At 40.5% G+C, this 20,291-nt stretch overlaps 3 protein-coding genes across 5 annotated transcripts in view; 2 read left to right on the forward strand and 1 right to left on the reverse strand.

The window, feature by feature from the left end:
- Positions 1-199: 199 nt before the first annotated feature.
- On the reverse strand, positions 200-6,067 carry tgif1 (TGFB-induced factor homeobox 1). Of its 2 annotated transcripts, XM_044339462.1 has the most exons (4): positions 5,981-6,067; positions 4,747-5,184; positions 2,632-2,861; positions 200-1,846 (listed from the first exon to the last, which is right to left on the reverse strand). In XM_044339462.1, exons 2-4 carry the CDS (start codon positions 4,760-4,762, stop codon positions 1,178-1,180), a joined length of 915 nt encoding a protein of 304 aa, XP_044195397.1. In that variant the 5' UTR covers positions 4,763-5,184; positions 5,981-6,067; the 3' UTR covers positions 200-1,177. The 2 variants fall into 2 exon arrangements, with proteins under 2 accessions (XP_044195397.1, XP_044195398.1); XM_044339463.1 differs by lacking the exons at positions 4,747-5,184; positions 5,981-6,067 and adding an exon at positions 4,296-4,653.
- A 5,301-nt stretch (positions 6,068-11,368) lies between these two features.
- Positions 11,369-13,561, forward strand: LOC122972393 (OTU domain-containing protein 1). The gene has a single exon (XM_044339458.1). The coding sequence runs from the start codon at positions 11,627-11,629 to the stop codon at positions 12,986-12,988; it is 1,362 nt and encodes a 453-aa protein (XP_044195393.1). The 5' UTR covers positions 11,369-11,626; the 3' UTR covers positions 12,989-13,561.
- A 1,620-nt stretch (positions 13,562-15,181) lies between these two features.
- The window catches only part of si:ch211-285f17.1 (sickle tail protein homolog), a 113,676-nt gene continuing 108,566 nt past the window's right edge, over positions 15,182-20,291 (forward strand). Inside the window, exon 1 of one of the 2 annotated variants that reach the window (XM_044339439.1) lies at positions 15,182-15,607. In XM_044339439.1, coding sequence (XP_044195374.1) covers positions 15,538-15,607 — 70 coding nt within the window. In that variant the 5' untranslated portion in view covers positions 15,182-15,537. The remainder of the gene's footprint in view (positions 15,608-20,291) is intronic. The other variant, XM_044339454.1, reaches the window with a different exon arrangement.

The following is a 20,291-nucleotide window of genomic DNA, read 5'->3' on the forward strand; positions in this document are numbered from 1 at the left end:
CAGGAATGTCTCTGAATGCCTAACGGTAGCCTGTGGAAAGACATGAATGCTACACTATTTCTGTCATCCTGCACACCCTGTTTTTATTTACTGAACATTCTGACTCAATACACTGACCTACAAGATTACAGCCTGTATAAATGCACGTTAGAGATCGGTGATCCGCAGGAGGGAAAATACCAAATGATCAATTCTTAGATGTAGAAAAACAAAACTTTATTTGAATCCCATGTGACCCCTATTTGCCACAAACATTGCACAGTATGAAAAGAAATCACATCATTGGGCATCATGTCACATTTAACTATACACATGGTCCTATTATACATGAAAATGCTTTTTTGGTGATTTCAAAATGCTGTCTTTGTCAGGTTGTAAAACAGCAAATGCAGAAAAGACATCTGTAGTGTTTAATTTTCCAGTCCACTGGCCGTCGTTTTCGCTGAGTGATGGGATGAAGGCTCAGACTAAGAACCTGCTACATTGGTCATCTGTAATATCCCTTGGTGGGGAAAAAAAAAAGAGTTTAAAAAAAAAAGCATAGAGGTTTTTTTCTTTTAAAATAGCTAAAAGTAAAAGTAAATTACAAAATCAAAACTATACTCATGAAAACACATAACATTTACTACAGTAGTGAATAAGTTTGTCATAGATGCCAAGAGCAAAGTATGTTTAAGACACTGAGATGACCTTCCTCTGCCTCAGTGTGCAAACAAACGAGGCAGACCAATCATGAACTGATCTCTGAAATGTAAAACAGTAAACGTGTTTGGATGCGACCAATCTGTCTTATTGATCTGTGAAGGAGGGTTGATTCTAGCTTTTGCTCCGGTCTCTAATATGATATACAGTATAATGGAAAGACATAAGACAGGCAGCATTTCTCTGATAACATTTTTGGTCCCTGTGTGCAAATAAGATACACATGTAGATACATACGCATGTATATGAAATGAATAAAGAACTTACAGCCAAGGCACCTCGATACAGTTTTTTTTTTCAATAAAAAATCATCCTCATCAATTTGATTGGTATACCAAAAATAGAAATGATCAGGCTTTCATGTGGATTTGTTCTCTGTTGCGTTCAGACAAGTCAGTGAACTCAGAGGAGTTCCATAGTCGAGACACAAAGTCAGTCTCTATTCCCTCCTCCTCTTCTTCTGTCACTTTCTCCTTCAGGAGACCAGCTGTTTGGCTTGCAGCTCCATCTCGGCGGCCCGTTTGAGGGCCACGTCCACCAGGAGCTGGAAGCCGCTGAAGTCTTGTGTGAGGTCTGGAGGGGTAGGGGGAGGGGTGTTGAAGAGCCCGCTGCGGGGACTCAGGTTGCCCTCCATGCCGGAGCTGCTGAGGATGGTGGTAGTGGTGGGGAGCGGCTGGCTGCCTGGCCCTTCATCCCGGCACCTGAGCAGCGCCTGAGCCTGTGCGGACTGCAACAGCTCAGCTGCCCTGTCAGAGTTCACTCCTGGCATGGAGGGTTGGGAGGCTGTCGGGCTGGCCTGCATGGCTGTGGTGACAGTGGTGTGACAGATGACAGATGGGCGGGTGGGCATGAGCCCTGGGGAGGGGGATGCGGAGGTGGGAGAGGGTATGGAGGGGGACACCGCCTTCCTCAGGACAACGGGCATGGCGGGTTCGAAGCTGGAGGGGTGGAGAACACGTTTGTCGTAGCTCTCCTCTGTACCTGCTGCGGGGCTGCTGTGTTTCGGGGACTGAGAGCTGTCAGAGAAGCTGTCGCCAGCCTTGCTACCTTTCCTGGATATGGTGAACTGGTTAGGGTCTTTGCCATCTTTCCTCAGCATCTCTGGGAGAAGTCGTCGCCGTGCATTAATGAACCAGTTGCACACCTGGAAAAGACAACAACAAAAATCCATGCTGTGAGAGAGTATTATCACATGCCTCACTTATGCTCTGCCATGCAATTAAAAAAAATCTGCTGGTACACTTATCACCAGGTGCAGTTTGCACCTGTGTTTTCAATAGAGAAATCAAAATGAGAGGGTAAACACATCTCCTAGCAAACAGATTTCACACCAGAGGGTGTCGATTTCACACCATTAGCATTTCAACACTACAGAAGTCACTCTAAGATTATAATCACATCGGAGCGAGAGACTAAACATTAACTTTCAACAAAAAGTCTAGTTTAGAATTCTTAATCCTGTATTTAAAATAGCTTTCAATAAAATGTAATCTCCTTTGTCATAGCAGTAATCATGGTCATCTCTCTTCTTTTTTCCTCAGTCCTCCAGGCTAGTCGTAACTGGCTCAGCGAGGCTTGTAGCTCTAACTATGTAAATGACTCTGCATTGTTCCCAGACAGCTGGGATGGAAAGGGGCTGGAGGGAGGGAAATTCCTGTCCAAGTGCCTCAGCCAAGCCCACAGCACACAGGGAGTGAGTTTACTCACGTTGTCTCATGCACTTTTATGTTGCAACATCAAGCTGGTTTGGATGACCTTCAGTTCACTGTTTATGTGTCATGTTTTGTTTGCCATTTTGACAGGAAATGATTCAGTCACGCTGACATTTGCTTCCTCCTGACTTATACAGTCATCTGTTTACATTGTAAGGCTTTAGTGGTAGTAAAGACATAGGTAATCTTATCATCTCTGTTGTATTTATGTCCATACCTGCAGTGTGGAGAGCTGAGTCTGCTTGGAAAGGAGAGCTTTCTCCTGTTCGGAAGGGTAAGCATTATAACGGTGCTCGTACAACCAGTCCCTGAGGATTTGAACTGACTCCTTAGGCAGATTCCCCCGCCGTTTCCTCTTCCCATTGCTCCCCGCGCTGGACGACAGATCCAGAGGGGCATCCACGCTGTCCTCGTCATCCGTCTCACTCCCCGACAGCATCATCAAACCTGCGCAGATGGGCGCAAAGTGAGAAAAAAAGACAGCGTATGAGAACAGGACAAAGAGGAAGGTGTATTCTCTTGTGTCAGCCACCCTTGTGTCAGTCTCCCAGCCGCTCTGCCGCAGCCGTTTACCAAATGAAAGCTGTCTGGGAGGCAGCTGATGTGTCAGAAGCAAGCTGTCAAGTTCAGCCATGTGATTCATATAAGGAGAGGGAGGGTGTGAGGAGGAGGAGGAGGAGGAGGAGGGAGAGAGGGAGAGAGGGAGGGATGGGGGGGGAACGTCACAAAGGCTGGTCTGATGCTGTGTCAGTTATAAAACCTGCCTCGACAAATACACGCCAGGTCTACTGCACAGACTGAGCACACCTTGCATGCTTGGATAAGTAAAGTACACCAGGCTGACCACACAATCACTCTATAAAGGGAGGTTTTGTTTTGTAGAACAGCAGCAGTGTATATGCAAAGATCACAGAGTTGCTTTCTTTTTTGATTTAGAGTTTTAGGCATGTCTAATCAAAGTCAATCATGATCAAACAGGATTTGAGGCCTTTGAATTACTTTGAAATGTGAAGAGTCTTAGCCAAGACAAATAAACCTGCTTATAAACTGTTTGTAAAACCCACTTTGATCATATTTTTAGTCTGTTTTTTAACAAATTATGATGTAAAATGTCATAAACTGTGTGTTCAAATTGACACAAGTAATGAATATGTGGTCTTATGGAGAGAAAGATTAGCACTGAATCTTTTTATTAGATACTGGTAGTTGCTCATTTGTTGTTTAGGTCACTGTTTACACCTGGACGCCAATAGCCTCACATGCAGGCAGCGCAGGCGCCATTAAGAAAACGCAGAAACAAAATCTTGAAGATATTTTATCCATAAACCTATGCAATCTGCTCCGGGGCAAAGTAGTGGGAAGCGAATAAGAAAGTTCCCAAGTCTGAGCAGCCAACAGGATGAGGTAATTACGTAGGCTGGAGAGAGGGGAAGGGGGAGGGGAGACCTGTTGCAAATCAGCGTCTCCAGACTAAACAAAAGAATCTCGGGCTGCGTGGTTCTTTGTATGCAATTCAAAAGTTTCTACTCGCAAACAGTGACTTCGCCATAAACCCCACTCCTTCCGAAATATCACAGTATAACAGGGAGGGCAGAAAGCACATTTTAAACCCATGAAGACATTGGTTTCGTAAGTTTTAACAACTTGTAAGGGCTTTTCTATTGTGTGTGTGCGCGATGCACCACGAGGTCCATGAATGTAACAAGGCAAACAGCAACTTCCCACAATGAGGTCAGGATGAACATTAGCCTAAATATGGATCGCGCTACACTTAGAAGGAGCTTAAACTGTTTCCTTTTCTTATAGGTAGTTAGAAAGATACAAAATATCGATTTATTTTACGGCGTGCAAACATGTAACACTTCAAACTCTTCAACTCACAATAGTGGCCAAACTTTAACTTGTCGACTAGCCTCACTTTCTTTTGTCAAACTTCGACACAAACGTAGCGTTCGTCACTTAAAATTAGCCTTTACCCGAGCTAAAAAAGAAAGCGCTTAATTCAGCTTTGACGGTTTAAACGAGCCTCAAAAGTTAGCCTAATTAGACCGTGGCAAGACAAACAACACACATGGCGATACAGCTGCGTCTTTTTATGTCAAAACTCGAATAAAACGTATCTATAGTATCACAGGCTGTGAGCAAACCTATATATCGACTTTTGACATCGTGCCAGCACATGGCAGAAAAAGCCCCCTGTCATGTCTGGAAAGGAAACAATAGACTGCATGGTTTGCATATGAGGGAAACCACTCTGTTAATCGTTCTCTGCGCTGTCTCTGTCTATCTTAACTAACAATTACTTATTTTTTCTCAAAAGCATCAAGCTTACCCTTTTTCGCCTTCATTTCCGTCCGAAAACGTCCACTTTTCCCTCGTCAAGCGCTGAAGAAAATTGTCTTCTTGTTGTAGTGCAGTGTTTTTCTTCTTTTCTCCAGATATCCCCAGCGTGTATCCGAATATCCGAAAATCCTTATTCATCAAAAATCGTTTCTTTTTCCTTTTTGGATTTTCTTTATCTTCTAGTCGTCCTTGTTTGGAGACTTGAGGGGTGTGTGTGAGGAGGAGGGGGGGTTACCTGAGATCTCTGCGTCCCTTCGGCTCAAAGCCCTTTTCTCATTGACTCTGTGTTTGATCCAGAAAACTGGGTGACAGCTATCTTTGACAGCTGCGTGACTCAACGCACAGAGATCCTCCCACCACCGTGGAGGGCAGAGGAAAAATCTCTGACATCAGCATGGCTTGTTCCACTGACATGGATACAGTCTCACTTAAAAAAAAGAAAGAAAAAAGACCAGCTTTAACTGCTGCAGACCCCCTAACAAAGACAGATAAACATTAGCATCGTATAATATTAAATTATGATCCACAGAAAGGCGTGTGTTTTGGCGGGTTGTCCAAATGACAACAACAACAACAGGCTGGCAGGAGACAGACTGCGGACCTCGTGGTAACAGCTCAACAAAATGAAAAATCACAATAATGCTACAGGCTATAACATGTTTTTTGTTTTGTTTTTTTTCTGATAGGGACTTGAGGTGTATTTGTGTGGTTTTCGGTTGTAAGATTAATCACCTTCCTTATCGCATTTTTTTTTTTAAATCTCCTTTGGTGTATAAAAATCACCCAGGCTTATCTGTGGTATTTAATTTCTTTCTGTAATATTTTGTATGCTTATTAGTGGTTAACTTTATGGTATTAAAATATATATCGTATCACCATACTGTCTATTAGAGACCAGTGTTATGGTTATACTAGCGACCGCTGTGTTTACTACTGCACCTTTTCCCTCCCATGCTGCCACTATAATAGCCCATCTGTTGTAGCCCTGGAACTGAATCGCGTTTTTGCTGTGATATTTGTGTCATTTTCTTTTAAAACTCATAATAATAAAACATTATCATTGCTCTATCGCGGAAATTCGGAAACATGCAATAATTCAGTATATTTTGTGTAGCCTACCGAGTGTACTACCAGTTGGAGGTTAGTGCACCAGTGCAGGTTACTAAAGACAACAGTGTGGTGAAGGAAACGATCAATGCCTTCATTTGTATGCGGTGCACAACCTTGCGACAGCTGCTGTAGCATCGTCTCTTTGCATGCATTTGTTCCACACAGGCGGTCATGATTCTCTGTGAAGCTAAATATCGCCTCCGTGTGTGTACCTGCGGTACTTTACGTCAATACTGACATCACTCGTCAAACACGAGGTCGTCGGACTCCCTCTGGTGGTTAAACTGCTGTGCGGCAAGAGCTTAACATGAGGTAGAGTTTGTTTTAAAAAAAAAAAAAAAAACAACAACAAAAAAAATAAAAAAGAAGACAGAGAAAAAAATTTAAAAGCAGAAAATATTTTATTACTCTCACATTTATATTAACACCCCACTTACCAACATAGAATAAACTACTGTAACACACAATCATCATAGCAAAATGTTAACTTACTTCTTCTCAAAACATTATTAGTTATGAAATTAATGTCATCTGAAAATAAACAGATTATTATTATTTTAAGGTTAGGGTTAACCCTTTCCCAGTACACCCCAAGAAGAGCAGTATTTAGGGTCGTCGATAGAGCATATGAGGAAATCTCTGTCTGTGCTGCTCATTCAAAATGACTGACAAAGTGCCCCAACCACCGCTGACAGTGTGTGAAACTTTAAATTAGGACCCACGGCAAACATGAACTCTGTAAATAGTTCCATCTATTAAAACTGCATCAGCAGATTTGGGTGCTTTTGACTGGGATCCCCCCAAAACCCCAATATATTGGTATTTTTTAAAAAGCACTAATTAAAACAGAAACAGAAAGCAATTATATGAAGTCATTAGGAACAAAGTGACTAACAAAGTTATGAAAAATTGGAATGATAGAATAAAGCACCTGTGAGATATGACAAAAAGTAGACCTCTGGGGTCTGTGGGGACCCCAGTCAGTAGGGTTAAGGTTAACCTTATGTCTGGCACAGAATTTTAGAGAAACCTTTGACCAGCAGAAATAACAATTCTATGAAAAATTGTAAAAGGATTGTTTAGAAACATCACCGAAGGCCACATGTTAATATCTTAGTGCAGGAATTAAATAGCTTTAGTTTGTAAGTTAGCTGACTCCACTGAGGTAATATCTATGTTAAGCACTCGCAATCTTACTTAACACATGTTGTGTGACTCTGCGTCAACTGGGCAGGCTCAAACTGTCAGACAATGTGTTAAAAATAGCAATATGTGCAAAGCAACGTATGCTATCACAAATATGTGTTAGTCAGTTGCAGTTCCTGTTAAATATTATGTCATTGACATTTCTTAAAGTCTTAAAACATCTTTGCAGAAAATTTAAATAAGTCTATTCGTTATTAATTATTTAATTTGACTGTCTCCTGTCATAGTGGTAGTTAAAAAAAACACACTTGAAAATGAGTAAGTTGTCACAGCCTTTTCCCTGAAGACCATACATTCTGTGAGTTTATGTTGGGTTTATTTTTTATAGTGTATTAAGGAGACCCAGCTAAATAATGCTAGATGTGTTTTTCATACTTCTCAAACCTCCCTAGTCCTCTCCTGCCATTGTCCAGCTTGAGTTTTTGGCTCTAATATTGTAAACAAGGAGTAAATGCCATTTTCTAAAGACTAACAGAACACTGTTTTTAGAGATGTCAGTCAACTACTTTGACTGTGACACATCAAATCCTTTAAATTGATCAGTCAGGAGTCAGGACCTGAAAGTGGAGAGTTGCGTCAAGCCGCCTATTGACAACAACAATAACGGAAATAAGGAGATTGTGCCTTCAAAATAAAGTCTAAATTATCACTTTTAAATTGGTATCAATATTTTATGTTGCATTTATTATTATTACTGCAGGCGACCAAGAGATGGAGATGCAGGGCTTGTTTTATTTTTGTCATATTCAGATAGAAGGAGATAAAAACTTACATTTGAAAATTATTTGTTATTTAATTTTGGCAAGCATTGTTTAAAATTATGTCCAAGGCTGTTTTAGTGACTCTAAGCCAGAGTTGTAAAGACCACAACTTAATTATCACGTTCCTCCTAGCTATCAAACTTTATTAAGACTTTAAGATACATCATCTCATTATTATGTGAGGAAAAAAAAGATTTTCTGGAAAGCCCCTTACAATTTTAGTGAGTGAGTCACAAACTCTGAACTTCAACCGTTTATTGAAATTATGCTCCCTTTCATAGAAGACAGGCCTATATTAAGTTGTGAGACGTTATAATAATAACAATCAGCACAAGGACAAGGACAGATAGAGGAAGATGGGGGGAAGATTCCTCCCCGGAGCAATCTGTGTGTATGAAAGGAAGGCAAACACAGAAAAACATTTTGGTAGTCCAGTTAGGAGATTCATGTGAGAAACCATTCATACCCCCCCTAGTGGTTTGGGGCAAAACGTCCTGGGGCATCTTCCCCAAACTCCCACTCCCATATTTTTCATTGCAGTCTGATTTTTGTCGATTTGTAAAAATGAATAAAAGATACAAGACATTACATCATATTTTAATGAAAGAACAGAAAATCAACTCATCCTCTGTTAATGCTACAAGTTTATTTGCTGTTAGCAAAACCTAAGCTAACTACAGTTAGCATTCACATAAAAAAATATATATGATTAGTGGAGAATATAACTACAATCTACAATAATTTAGTCACTGACCTGTCTTCAAAACGTAGAAATGTTGAAAAATTGAAAAACTATTTTTCTTTGTTTAGGGCCTAAATCCTTTAAAGCTAAACCTCATGAAAATTGCAGATTTAAATAAATTTGGCCTTTATGGAAAAGATGTTACTTTACTCAATACAAGAGAGAAATAATTAAAAGCAAATGATGAGATAGTATGCATTATGTTAATTACAAAATCTGTAGATACCTAAAATCAAATTTATTAGAGGGGGCATCTTACCCCAGATTGGGTGAGGTGTCTTGCCTCAGCAGTGGGGTAAGATGCCCCTTTTGCTTTTTTTTTTTTGTAAATGCTATAAAAGCTATATTTAATACTCTACCAACATATTAACCAACAAACTATGTTCTTAACCTCCTGACTACCAGTAGTTCAATTTTGTCCTCTGTGGAGGACATTCGCAAACCTGAATATCTCCCATCCACAACATACTACTGCTTTAACTCCTTTTGCTGTCTATAGAGGACAGATAGGGCTTTTCAATGATACCAAATGTGAAGGGGTGGGGCTTTGGGACCTTTCACTTCCACATCCAGGAAAATGGCGTCCGTCAGTGCAAGCACATTTTATGGGAAGAGGAAAGGTAAGTGAATAAAGCTTTTTATTGAGCAAATTTTGGCTTGAAATGTTGATGGCATTTTTTATATAAGTCTCTTAAGAACAGATTAAAACAGTTTCTGAATTAATTTAGTTGTATTTTAGCATATTATTGAAGAGTTTAAAAAATGTCCTCCGTAGTGGACGTTTATAGTTAATTACTTAATTTTGTCCTATTTTTTTATTTTTATCCTGATGGCAAAAGGGATGACAGGGACTGGAACCCTCATGACAAACAGGGTGCCAAAGGAGTGCAAGATCATAGGGGATAAACCCTTCAAAAAGAAAGGAAGAGGGGCATCAGAGATGGTAGTCAGAAGAAGCACTCCTGAACTTGCTGTCATAAAGTGGTTGGACAACAAGCCAGTTGCCATGGCATCCTCCGCCTATGGTATTGAACCTCAGGACACACGCAGAAGATGGTCCAAGAAGGACAAAAGGTTTGTCTAGGTGTCAAGGCCACTGGCAATTGCTGAGTACAACACCAACATGGGTGGTGTGGACTTGGTTGACCGAATGTTGAGTTTCTACAGGATGGCCTTTCGCACTCGGAAATGGACAGTGCGTGCAGTTTTTCACTTTTTTGACCTGGCAATCACCAACTCCTGGCTTCAGTATAAGAGTGACAGCCAGTTTCTGGGGAAGAAACCACTGAAGTTCCTTGACTTCAAACTGCTCCTTGGTGAAGACTTGATTACTCGGGCCCAAGCAGGCATCGCAAGTGATAGCGAAGATGACTACACTCCACCACGTCAAAAGTGGAAACCGCAGCCAAATGCAGCTTTCAGACACTATGGCGCCATCCATCTTCCAGAGATGGTGGACGAAACGCATGCATCAAGGTGTCGCAGATCCAGCTGCAAGAGCAAAACATACGTGATGTGCACAAAGTGCAAGGTATTCCTTTGTGTTTCCAAGAAGGGGAATTGCTTTTTGAAGTATCATACCAAATAAGGACTAACTGGTTGCCATCAAGGTTCAGTTTCACATACGGCGTTCCGATGTTCACTGTGGAAACATTATATCTTAAAAGCATAACAAAGCAAAACAAAAAAACAAAAGTGATGATGGACAGTTATGTGGATGTCAAACTCGTTCTTATGATGACTTTTTGAAATTTTCATTGGGACTAACTAGTTGCCATCAAGGTTCCGTTTCACATGTATGGCATTCTGATGTCCACTGTAGTGGACACATGATATCTTAAAAATAAAAACTTTTTTTTCAAAAAAAATGTTTTCAGCATTCTAATTACTTAACAAGGATTGGGGAATTTAAAAAAAAATGTAATCGGACAATATTTTTTTTCCTGGTAGTCAGGAGGTTAAGGGGGCGTCTTCCCTTAGGCCCACAGACTGAGAACTTTCAAAAAGAGACAACAAATACTCCATTGATACAGTACACAGCATGCTTTTGATTATGATGATTCAATCATTCAAACCTTTATTTATACAGGGTAGGCCATTCAGAGCAAGCTCTCTTTTTCGAGGATGCCCTGATTACAGTACAAATACAAAATATAAGAAACAATAATCGCCAAATATAAGAGTAAAATCAACAGATAAGCTATATAAAATATAAGAAACAATAAAAGTAATATATAAAAGCGCATAATATGAAACATTAAAGTAATAAAAGCAATATATGCATATGAAAGTTAAAGCTCAATTAAAACACGCATTCACACTGCCCTATGTCAGCTAAAAGAGATTTAAAATGATTAAAAGGATTAGCTCGTCTAATTTTATTGTCTCCTGCAAGTTGTTCCACTTGTGTGGAGCGTAATATTTAAAAGCCAATTTCCCAATCTCAGTGCTAACGCCTTGATTTTCAAGGACCAAATAGTCTTGGGACCTAGTGCAGTGTGAAATTGAACTAAAATTAATAAGACATGTCAGGTACCCAGGAAGTTTGCCAAGGAGAGCTAAACAGGAGACAGTGCTGTTCTCTTCTCACTGCCAACAATTATAATCAGTTATAGATGAATGATTTATTCTGGATGGATTTATGTGCTCACAAGTTCATGTCAAGCTTACTTCTTATGTAAAAATGCATATACACAGTACAGTAAGAGCTGGATCACAGGTAATGTCTTGATGTTGTGTCCATTTTTATCTTGAAAGCAGTTAAACGGAAACTGTGTGGCTATAATTTAGTCAGGCTTGACACTGTTGCAGCGGGTAGAGTCTTGTTACAGTTTTTGGTCTAAAATTAGGGAGGCACCCCAACTGCAAATGACGCAAGAAGGCTAAACTGGACCGTCTACACGGCCGTGTGTCAATGGTAACAGCACTCAGGACCATGGAAACGTCCTCTACAACTTTACTGTTGTTGATGACATGGAGGGTATTTTTAGCGGTTGTTGTCATCTTGCCGTAACAGCCCGGTGTCGTTCGGTATAAAGGACTCTGTCAAAATGCAGCTGTACAACAGTGTGCTCACACACTATCCGAGGTCGTCCCGCAAAGTTACGATAACTTTATCGACCGGATCTGAGCGTTTGAACGGGACAACAGCGAGTCCCCCCCAGGCTGATAAAGCAGGACTTACACAAGCAGACACAACTCCAACGACAAACGGGAATCCAGTGAGAGAGACTGCTTCTTCCGCAAACATGCCTGCCTTTTCATGTTACGAAGCTTCATCAATGAGGCCAATTTACTTCACGTCGACTGCTGAGATACTAATACGCAGACCCGATGGAGTGGAGAGGTCACTTCCTGTCCATATCATGAGGGAGTCCAAATCCAAACCACCGTCCCCAAATTCTCATGATGGTGAAAGTATCATCTGTAATGACTCTGATGTGTTAGTGGACTTGATGGATGGGCTGAGAAATGAGACAGATGAGCTTTTCCCTGACTGCCCAGAGCTGGTTGGGAACCATGTTTTGATCAGTAACAACATCTGTGGACCCAGAGTAGAAGAATATAAAAGAGTGGTGGGAAATTCAAGTGAGGATGGAACAGTTGCGATGACAAATGCCCCCTTCAGAAGCAATGGATGGGCCTCAATACATGAAGAGGAGCCAATCCCCTCTGGGGCAGCTCAGCTTGAAAACCTTATAAAGGAAGATTTTAGTGATCTGAGCAGTGGCAACGCAGCTTCACAGTCAGATAAAAGAAGGGCCTTTGAGCTCAGTGTCCTGCAGGAGTCTCCTCCACAAAGAGGCCCAGAGAGAGCGGATATCAACGATAAAGTCACACGGTACCTGGCTGAAGTAGAGAAACAAAACAAGTACCTCCAGGACAGGCACAAATACAGGTACCACATCATTCCAGACGGCAACTGTCTGTACAGAGCTGTGTGCAAAGCCACGTTCGGGGACCAGGCGAGGCACGGGGAGCTGAGGGAGCAGACGGTGCACCACATCGCTGACCACTTGGATGAGTTCAACCCAATCATTGAAGGGGATGTAGGGGAGTTCCTAATCAACGCAGCGCAGGATGGTGCCTGGGCCGGATACCCCGAGCTTCTCGCCATGAGCCAGATGCTGAGCGTCAACATCCACCTTACAACAGGGGGGAGCTTGGAGAGCCCCACCGTCTCCACAATGGTGCACTATCTCGGGGAGGAGGATGTCTCCAAACCGGCTATCTGGTTGAGTTGGCTCAGCAATGGTCACTATGACGTCCTCCTGGATAAGAGTCTCCCCAATCCGGAGTATGAAGACTGGTGCAGACACTCACAGATGCAAAGGAAACGGGATGAGGAACTGGCAAAGTCAATGGCGGCCTCTTTATCCAAAATGTACATTGAAAAAAATGGTTGTGTGTGAAAGAAATAACGTTGAGAATTTAAGGATTTCCACTCTTACAGGAGAGTGCAGAACTGTGGACTCTGCTTGGTTTCTACGTGCTTTAAATTATTTTTTTTACAAGATTTATATCGTGAGAGAATGGAAGTGCAGTGCACAGACAGTACTTTGGTTTTTGTACTTACCAACATTGCCAAATTAGTGGCAGTTGTCTCTGAAAGTGTTTGAAAATGTGTGAGCCTGTTCTTGATAGTTTGGGTTATGTTGATATGAGTGGAATACTTCAACGCTGTTCATATATTGTACATTTAAGTGCTTTTGAGTATATTTATTTGCCTTTTATCGGCAGAGCAGTTGATTTTCTATTATGCCTATGCCTTGTAGCCTGTCGCCAAATATTTTCAAATACAGAGGAACGTGGTTTGCAGTTTTTTCGCCATAGCTACATTATTTAATATCTGTCTAGCTACTCTCTTTTGCACATATCTGACAGTAAGTCCAGAGAGTTTTGATTTAAGTCTGTTAGAACATTTTTTTCTATTATTCCAGTTCTGTTTGACAAATTGTTTCAAATAAAGTTTTTAAGAAACCTGATTTGTGATGACTTCATATTTAGTTTACAGACTAATTGCTTGATTATCTCTCTCTTGGCTACACTCCTTGGGTGCAGAATTGCACATAAGCTTAATGGGATTAATCCATTAAATTGCTTCTAGGCAGGCTGGATGGGGTGATGTTTGCTGCAGTCATCCACCAGCGCCTGCTGTCCAAAAGTGAAAAGTGATGTTTGGAATTTATTACTTGCAGTGACCGTGGAGCCTGCAGCCTCTCATTCAGGTCAGGGTGCAGAATTCAGGGTATTAAGTGACTGTGCTCACAATGCACAGAGCACAAGGGACATTATGTCAAAACTGTATGGAAGTTATGCACTGTCAAAATATACTTTATACAGAATGAGAAGGTGTATCCAAACTTTTGACTAGCACTGTAGTTAAAAAAGTGCACTGTTGTTTTTGCCTTTATTCTTTTGTACTTAAATTATTTTTTAATGGAAAGAACCTCCATTGCCCACGACCATTACGCTATAAATGTCAGACTGCTGCCTCTAAGAGTGAATTATGTGTTCCCAATTGGGAACAAGAACTCCATGGGATAATATTCAACTGAGTACAGTTTAAATTATTTTCCTTATTATGTGATATTTATACTGTTTTGTGTTTGACATTTCTTTTTTGTGTGTTTTGTGAACCTTTGACACAATATTTTCATGTAAAAATGATGAAAAACACAATTTGAAATTTTTCACGTTTGACATCTGTCTTTGGCCCATATGATAGAATACCCAATATTATTAAGACATTGTGAGTCAAAAGACACAAAAAGAAGAAACACAGTCCAAGAAATGTTAAAAAGTTTGTGAGTGAGCAAATTAACTTTCTTAAGAAAAACAAGAAGAAAAAGGCAAATCCTAACACATGAAAACATTGAAAATACATTTAAAAACGTTTTAAACTCTGTTACAGAGGGTGGAAACAACATAATGATTGCCAGTGGAATTCACGACAGTAGCGCCCATTTGGGACTGCCACAGAGGAACTGAGCTCTGTTGGAACATTTTAATCTGTATATGTCATTACTGATGAAGCAGTAGTTTGTACTGCAGTTGTATTAAGATGCACTTCACAGTATTTTGTCCACACACTGTGTGACGCTATCAAGGATGCCTTGCTTCCTGCTCACGTTCACTCTTCTTCCATTAGGTGGCATTCTAGGCCCCCATATATATACACTTTGACTAAGTAATTATTAAAGGAATGTGTACTTCTGTTTTCAAACTGGTTACAAAGTGGGATAATCGAACCTACTGCGGCGACTGTGTGAAACTCTGACCTCAAAAAAAAAGTGAGATGTTTCACAAATACGATGGAAAAGCCAAACTAGAGTGGAATATTGTTTTAGAAAGTTTGAATTAAACATTTAGTAAATTGCCATTTTTTACATATATTGATGTAAAACCGACAACTTTGTTTCAGCGTGCAAACGGGCTCTGAGCAAATTGTGGCTCCACAATTATGCTAAAATTTAACATCAACATATTTGTACAGCCTCCTACTTTATCATCGGCCTATTATGTATCTTTTTTCCCCGAAAGCTTTACAGTGATGACGTAACTCTGCAGTCATGTGGACATTAGGAGAGAAAAAAAAAAAGTTTTATCTTTTTTAATGCGGGAGGAGGGATGGTGCGTCTCCCTGCGCCAGTTTATCTCCTGTATGGACCATCAGGCTCCAGAGCAGAGGTGATAGTGGACCGGTTGGGCTGCTTCACCGCAGTACTGGCACACAGTCAGCACAGAGAAACAGAGAAGGGGGCAGAGAGAAAGTCAACAGACGCTCCCCCTCCGGTGTATGTGTGTGTGTAGTGTGTCTGAGAAGGATTCCCACGCGTCACACTGGACTGGGACGCGGGCACCTCGACGCACTTCTGCCCAGTTCAGCGTGCTCGGAAGTTAACGGAGAACATCAACCCAGTCTGGTGGTCGTGTGGCTCTGACCTGTAGGCTATCGGACATGTCGGGACACCGGGTACAGTTCGCAGACCTTCCTCCGAGTGATCACAAAGGAAGTCCCAAATTTCACAGTAAGGAAAATTATTGAGTTGCTCAATCTCTCTCTCTTCTGACCTTGATTTGTATGTGAAAACTATATGTGTGAAAACTTCAAGTTTTTTTGGTTTATTTCAGGGTTTGGCTTATCCTCTTTCTCTGCCAAGAATTTGATAGTAAGATTTTTCTGTAGTCATATACAGAGTAGGAGCCAAAACTGTTACTTTCACATAAGAATCCTCAATGAGAAATATTATTTTCCACCTTTTATTCTTTCATATATGACGTATTGTAGCCACATAATTATGTCATCCACATGACACCTCAGATTTAACTTCTCTACATGAAAAACATACATTCTATTTACTGAAAAATGTTCCTGCTACCTAAAGCTAAGTTTTTGTAGATTTCCCTTGTCATGACATCCATTTTTTAAGCAAAACTTTTATTTTCGGTTTGATATCTGTGAGAAAATGTCAAGATTGCTGCACCCCATGTTTCTGCTGCTGTGTTGCTGATCATACTACATGTGCTATATGTTTCTTATATGTAGCTGGTCACCTCTTCTCGGCTTAAGAGGTTAACCTGTGATCCACTGTGCATGGGCATCAGTGGTATGATCCCATTGAGCTACATGTGAGACAGTCAATACACTTATATGAAGTGGCAGTTGCCCTTTACGTGTCGCTGCTAACTTTTTCTCCTCAGGTTTCGTCAGTGACTTCTTATGATCTGTCTTAGTAAGGTGACGCTCACCTTGAGACGCATTTACTGACCACTTCGCTGCATGCTACAGGCTTAAAGTCCCCTTAAGTAAAACACGTTAATGGCAATAGAGTAAGATTGCATTTAGGGACAAGTGGATGGGTTAAAGATGTGCTTCTGCTTGTATGTGAGGTTCGACGGTGTCAGCTGTCCCTGTCTCTGCTGCTCTGTGCTGCAGTGTATGCACAACAGCATGAGACACAGAGAAGCTGAGCTCATCTCCATGGTGACAGGTTGAATGACAGGACACGTGAGGAAGGACGCAATGGAAAATTGCCAGTTTGCTGCAAAGCCCCCCAGAGGGGTGCATCAACAGTACACTCTGGTGCTAATGACGGCGCATGTGCACGTTTGTCACGGATTTGCAAAAATATTTCTACAATAGCAGCTGTTCTGGCAGTTTGTGTTTTTGTGTTTTGTCACAGCCAGTTAGTAACATGCATGTGGGTAGCAGGTTGAAAAGTGCTGATGTTGTGTGCAGGTTAAGCTCAGGTTGTACGCAGGGCGTGCTGGGTTGATGTGTCGAAGGACAGATCAGCCGCTTCAGCAGCAAACCACACAATCTGACTCAGCCTATCTGTTTCTCCTGCCGTCCAGAGGCAGGTGACAGTGGGGTCAAGTTTCAATCTCCTTTCTTTCTCTCTCTGTGATGTACACAGACACTCATAAACACACACACATTCTACACTCACATGCACAACTTCACATACGTTCTTGGTTCAAGGCCAGCTGCTGGACTTATTTTCCTGGCATATACATCTCACCAAGTTTTAATACTCATTCACTCATCAAATTAGCAACACGAAATACAAAATAGCACCTGAATAGTAGGAGAACAGTAGCTCAACCATCACTCCATTCATTTTCAAGCTCCTCTAACAGCTAATCTTGGCATCACCTTGAGGGAATATTGACAAAAGATGTGAGTGGTGTATTTGTCAAAAGAGGAAAGCCGGTGCTGATGGAATGTGATGGTGGTAATGTTCAATTTACATGAGTTAAAGCAGGAAGCTGCAGTGTCTACTGCAGTTTTTTGTGATACATGATCATTATTGCGGTGTTTCCACACTTTACTTGTATCTCAAACAGTGAGCAATACTGTTACATCTCTTTCTTTGGGTTAATTCTTATTGATAAAGTTTGCATTTTTATCCACGACACGATCCTTTCTGTCTGTTAGCCACGGTAACTGTGGCTGCTCAAGATAACTACCAACTTGTTCACCATTTCCCTCACTGTTGTTGCTGCTGTTGTACTGTTCTGTGTGCTTTTTCCCCGGTAAGCCCTACGAAGTAAATGTAAAAGGTTTCATGAAAATGTTATAAGTGTAACATTATATGAAAGTGTGACAGATTATTACATACTTAAACCTTTATCCTCTCTTTCTCTCTGCATGCAAAGCTGTTTTTGTAGAATTACACAAAGAAAGAAGTTGTAAATAATAGAGTCAGTTTTATCATACCTAGCCTCTTAATTACTGCTACATGGAAGTACTACCATCACATCTGTGAAAGGTTGACAGATGTATGCCAGCACCTTTGAAAACAAATATAATATAACAAATATATCCAGTCTGGATGTTTTGAAAACCTCTGTTTTCGTGGGTGGGAAACACCGATTTAGTGAGGATTAGACGAGAGACAAAGAGAAAGGTCAGATCGTTGGGACATAATTATTATTGTTGATTAAGGGTCAACATCATATCATACTGTACGTATGAGACATTTGACTGTGTCTAGTATTACCTGAAAAGTAACTGTAACTGAAACTTTCTTCAGCCTTGCAGATGTAATGTGGATTATGCTAATAGTATTGCAGGTGTTGCCAACATCATTGCAGGCAGTGTCCTTTAGATTTTAGATTTAGATAGTAATTGCAGTTAGTCTTTGATCATCCTTTTACAGGGGTGAATATAACCTTCGTTATACACACACACACACACACACACACATACATGCACGCTCTTTGCTTCGAGAATGCTCTGTTGAGCTGAGCTTTCAATGAGTAAAACAGTGATATGTCTTTCTGCAAGCTGCTCTACATCCTGGACAGCTGCACTCTCAGCCACAATATTTGTCATCTCAAGTTTCCAAGAATGTTTGAAGATTATGTCAACAGTTTCTGGGGAAAAGATATGCAGTCGTGATTGGGTGGCTGAATGAAGCTTATGACGTCTCTTTTCCCATCAGTCTGGTTGCCATTCACATGAGGAGAGGGGTGGAGGGCTTTAACATCCAACTCAATCACTGAGTTGATCTTCGCAACGATCCGCTCAAAGCCTTGCTTGGTTTGCTCTTTGCCAAGAAGCTGTGTTAACCGATGCTGCTTGCTGTAGCTCATTCCTTAAGTCTTTTCCCATTAACTCAAGTCTGTCATGTCTGTTTGTCCACCAAGCCAGTTTGATTACACATACTTGTGTTGAGGTCAAATTTTCTGTCACTTTTTCAGACTAGCCATCTGCTTCTACTGTAGTCTGTGGGATATCCATGGATTAGAAATATTAATGATTTATAATGCCATTTAGAACTAGATATGATGACAATTTGGTGATTGCAGCAAGTAGAGCTACGACGATTAGCCGATTAATTGATTAGTCGGTCGACAGAAATTAAATCGGCAACTATTTTGATGATTGAAGCATTGTCTTAGTAATTTTTTTAAGCGAATGTGGCTCAATATGGTGGATTTATTCCTCAAATGTGATGATTTTGTGCTTTTCTTTGTCATACATTATAGTAAACTGAATATCTTTGGGTTTCGGACTGTTGTTCAGACAAAATAAGACATTTAAAGGTGTAACTTGTGACTGAGAAATTAGAATGTGCGTTTACACCATTTTCTGACATTTTATAGACAAATCAATTTATCAATTCATAGAGAAAATAATCAACAGATTAATTGATAATGAAAATAGTTAGTTGCAGCCCTAGCAGGAAGTAAAAATTGAAATGAATAAGTAGGACGTAATATACAGTGGTAAAAGGAGTGAGAGAAATATAAAAGCACATCGGACTTGGAAATGTGACTTTCAGGTAATAATTTGATAATTGAATATACAGAATTATATGGAAACAAGTAGAATATGGCATGAAAAGAACATATCTGCAAAGATTAAAGCTAAAGTCTGTAATGTTCCCAGTTCAGTATAATGTTACCATATGTTGAAACACCTACACATTTACTGTGTTTAAGTGGTGTTTAGAAATATTGACTGGTTGTGTCAGGTCACACTTCCAGTATTGACATACCTTAACACTGCTGTAAATAAGATAATTGCATTCATGTTATCAATAATGGCAATATCATCACTGCATACCAACAACACTCAGTCAAGTAAACAACTTCTCATGCTGAAGTTACAGATTGCACCTTTAAATGAACACAGCAGAATAACTCACATGTCTATTATAAAGATATTAGCATATTCAAATGCAGTACCTTGCCTGACCATACTTTAATAAGATCTAACATAATAAGCAAAAAGGACACATTATTTGTTAATTGAAGAGTTTCAATGCAATGATGAATTTGTTATTTCACAGTGTGTTTACAGCAGTATTAAGCATTGTGAAAGAAGAAAGAACTACAACAAGTAACCAACCATCCATCATAATAAACAGGAGACCGTGCAATGCTGCTGACTCCATTAACCCATTAAAATTCACTTTGGATGAGTTTTCACTTTGCTCTTGTTAAAACTACATCGCTGCAATCACTTATTGCCATTCCTTTGTCAGTATGTCCAGGAGAAACAGTAAACATGGCTGTATGCTATCATAGCCATTGCCTGGGGGAAATGGCAAATGCTGTGTTGGAATGATAATCACAGAATGTGCTTCTTAACCAGCTCAGGAATGCAGATTGTGTCCGTGCCAGTGTCAAGCTTTAGAAACCAGGGGCTGATGCTGTCTAACGCAGCTTATAATTCTCTATGAAAACAAATCAAATAGACAT

This window comes from Thunnus albacares, chromosome 21 (genome assembly GCF_914725855.1).
Source record: "Thunnus albacares chromosome 21, fThuAlb1.1, whole genome shotgun sequence".
NCBI classification, from domain to species: Eukaryota; Metazoa; Chordata; class Actinopteri; order Scombriformes; family Scombridae; genus Thunnus; species Thunnus albacares.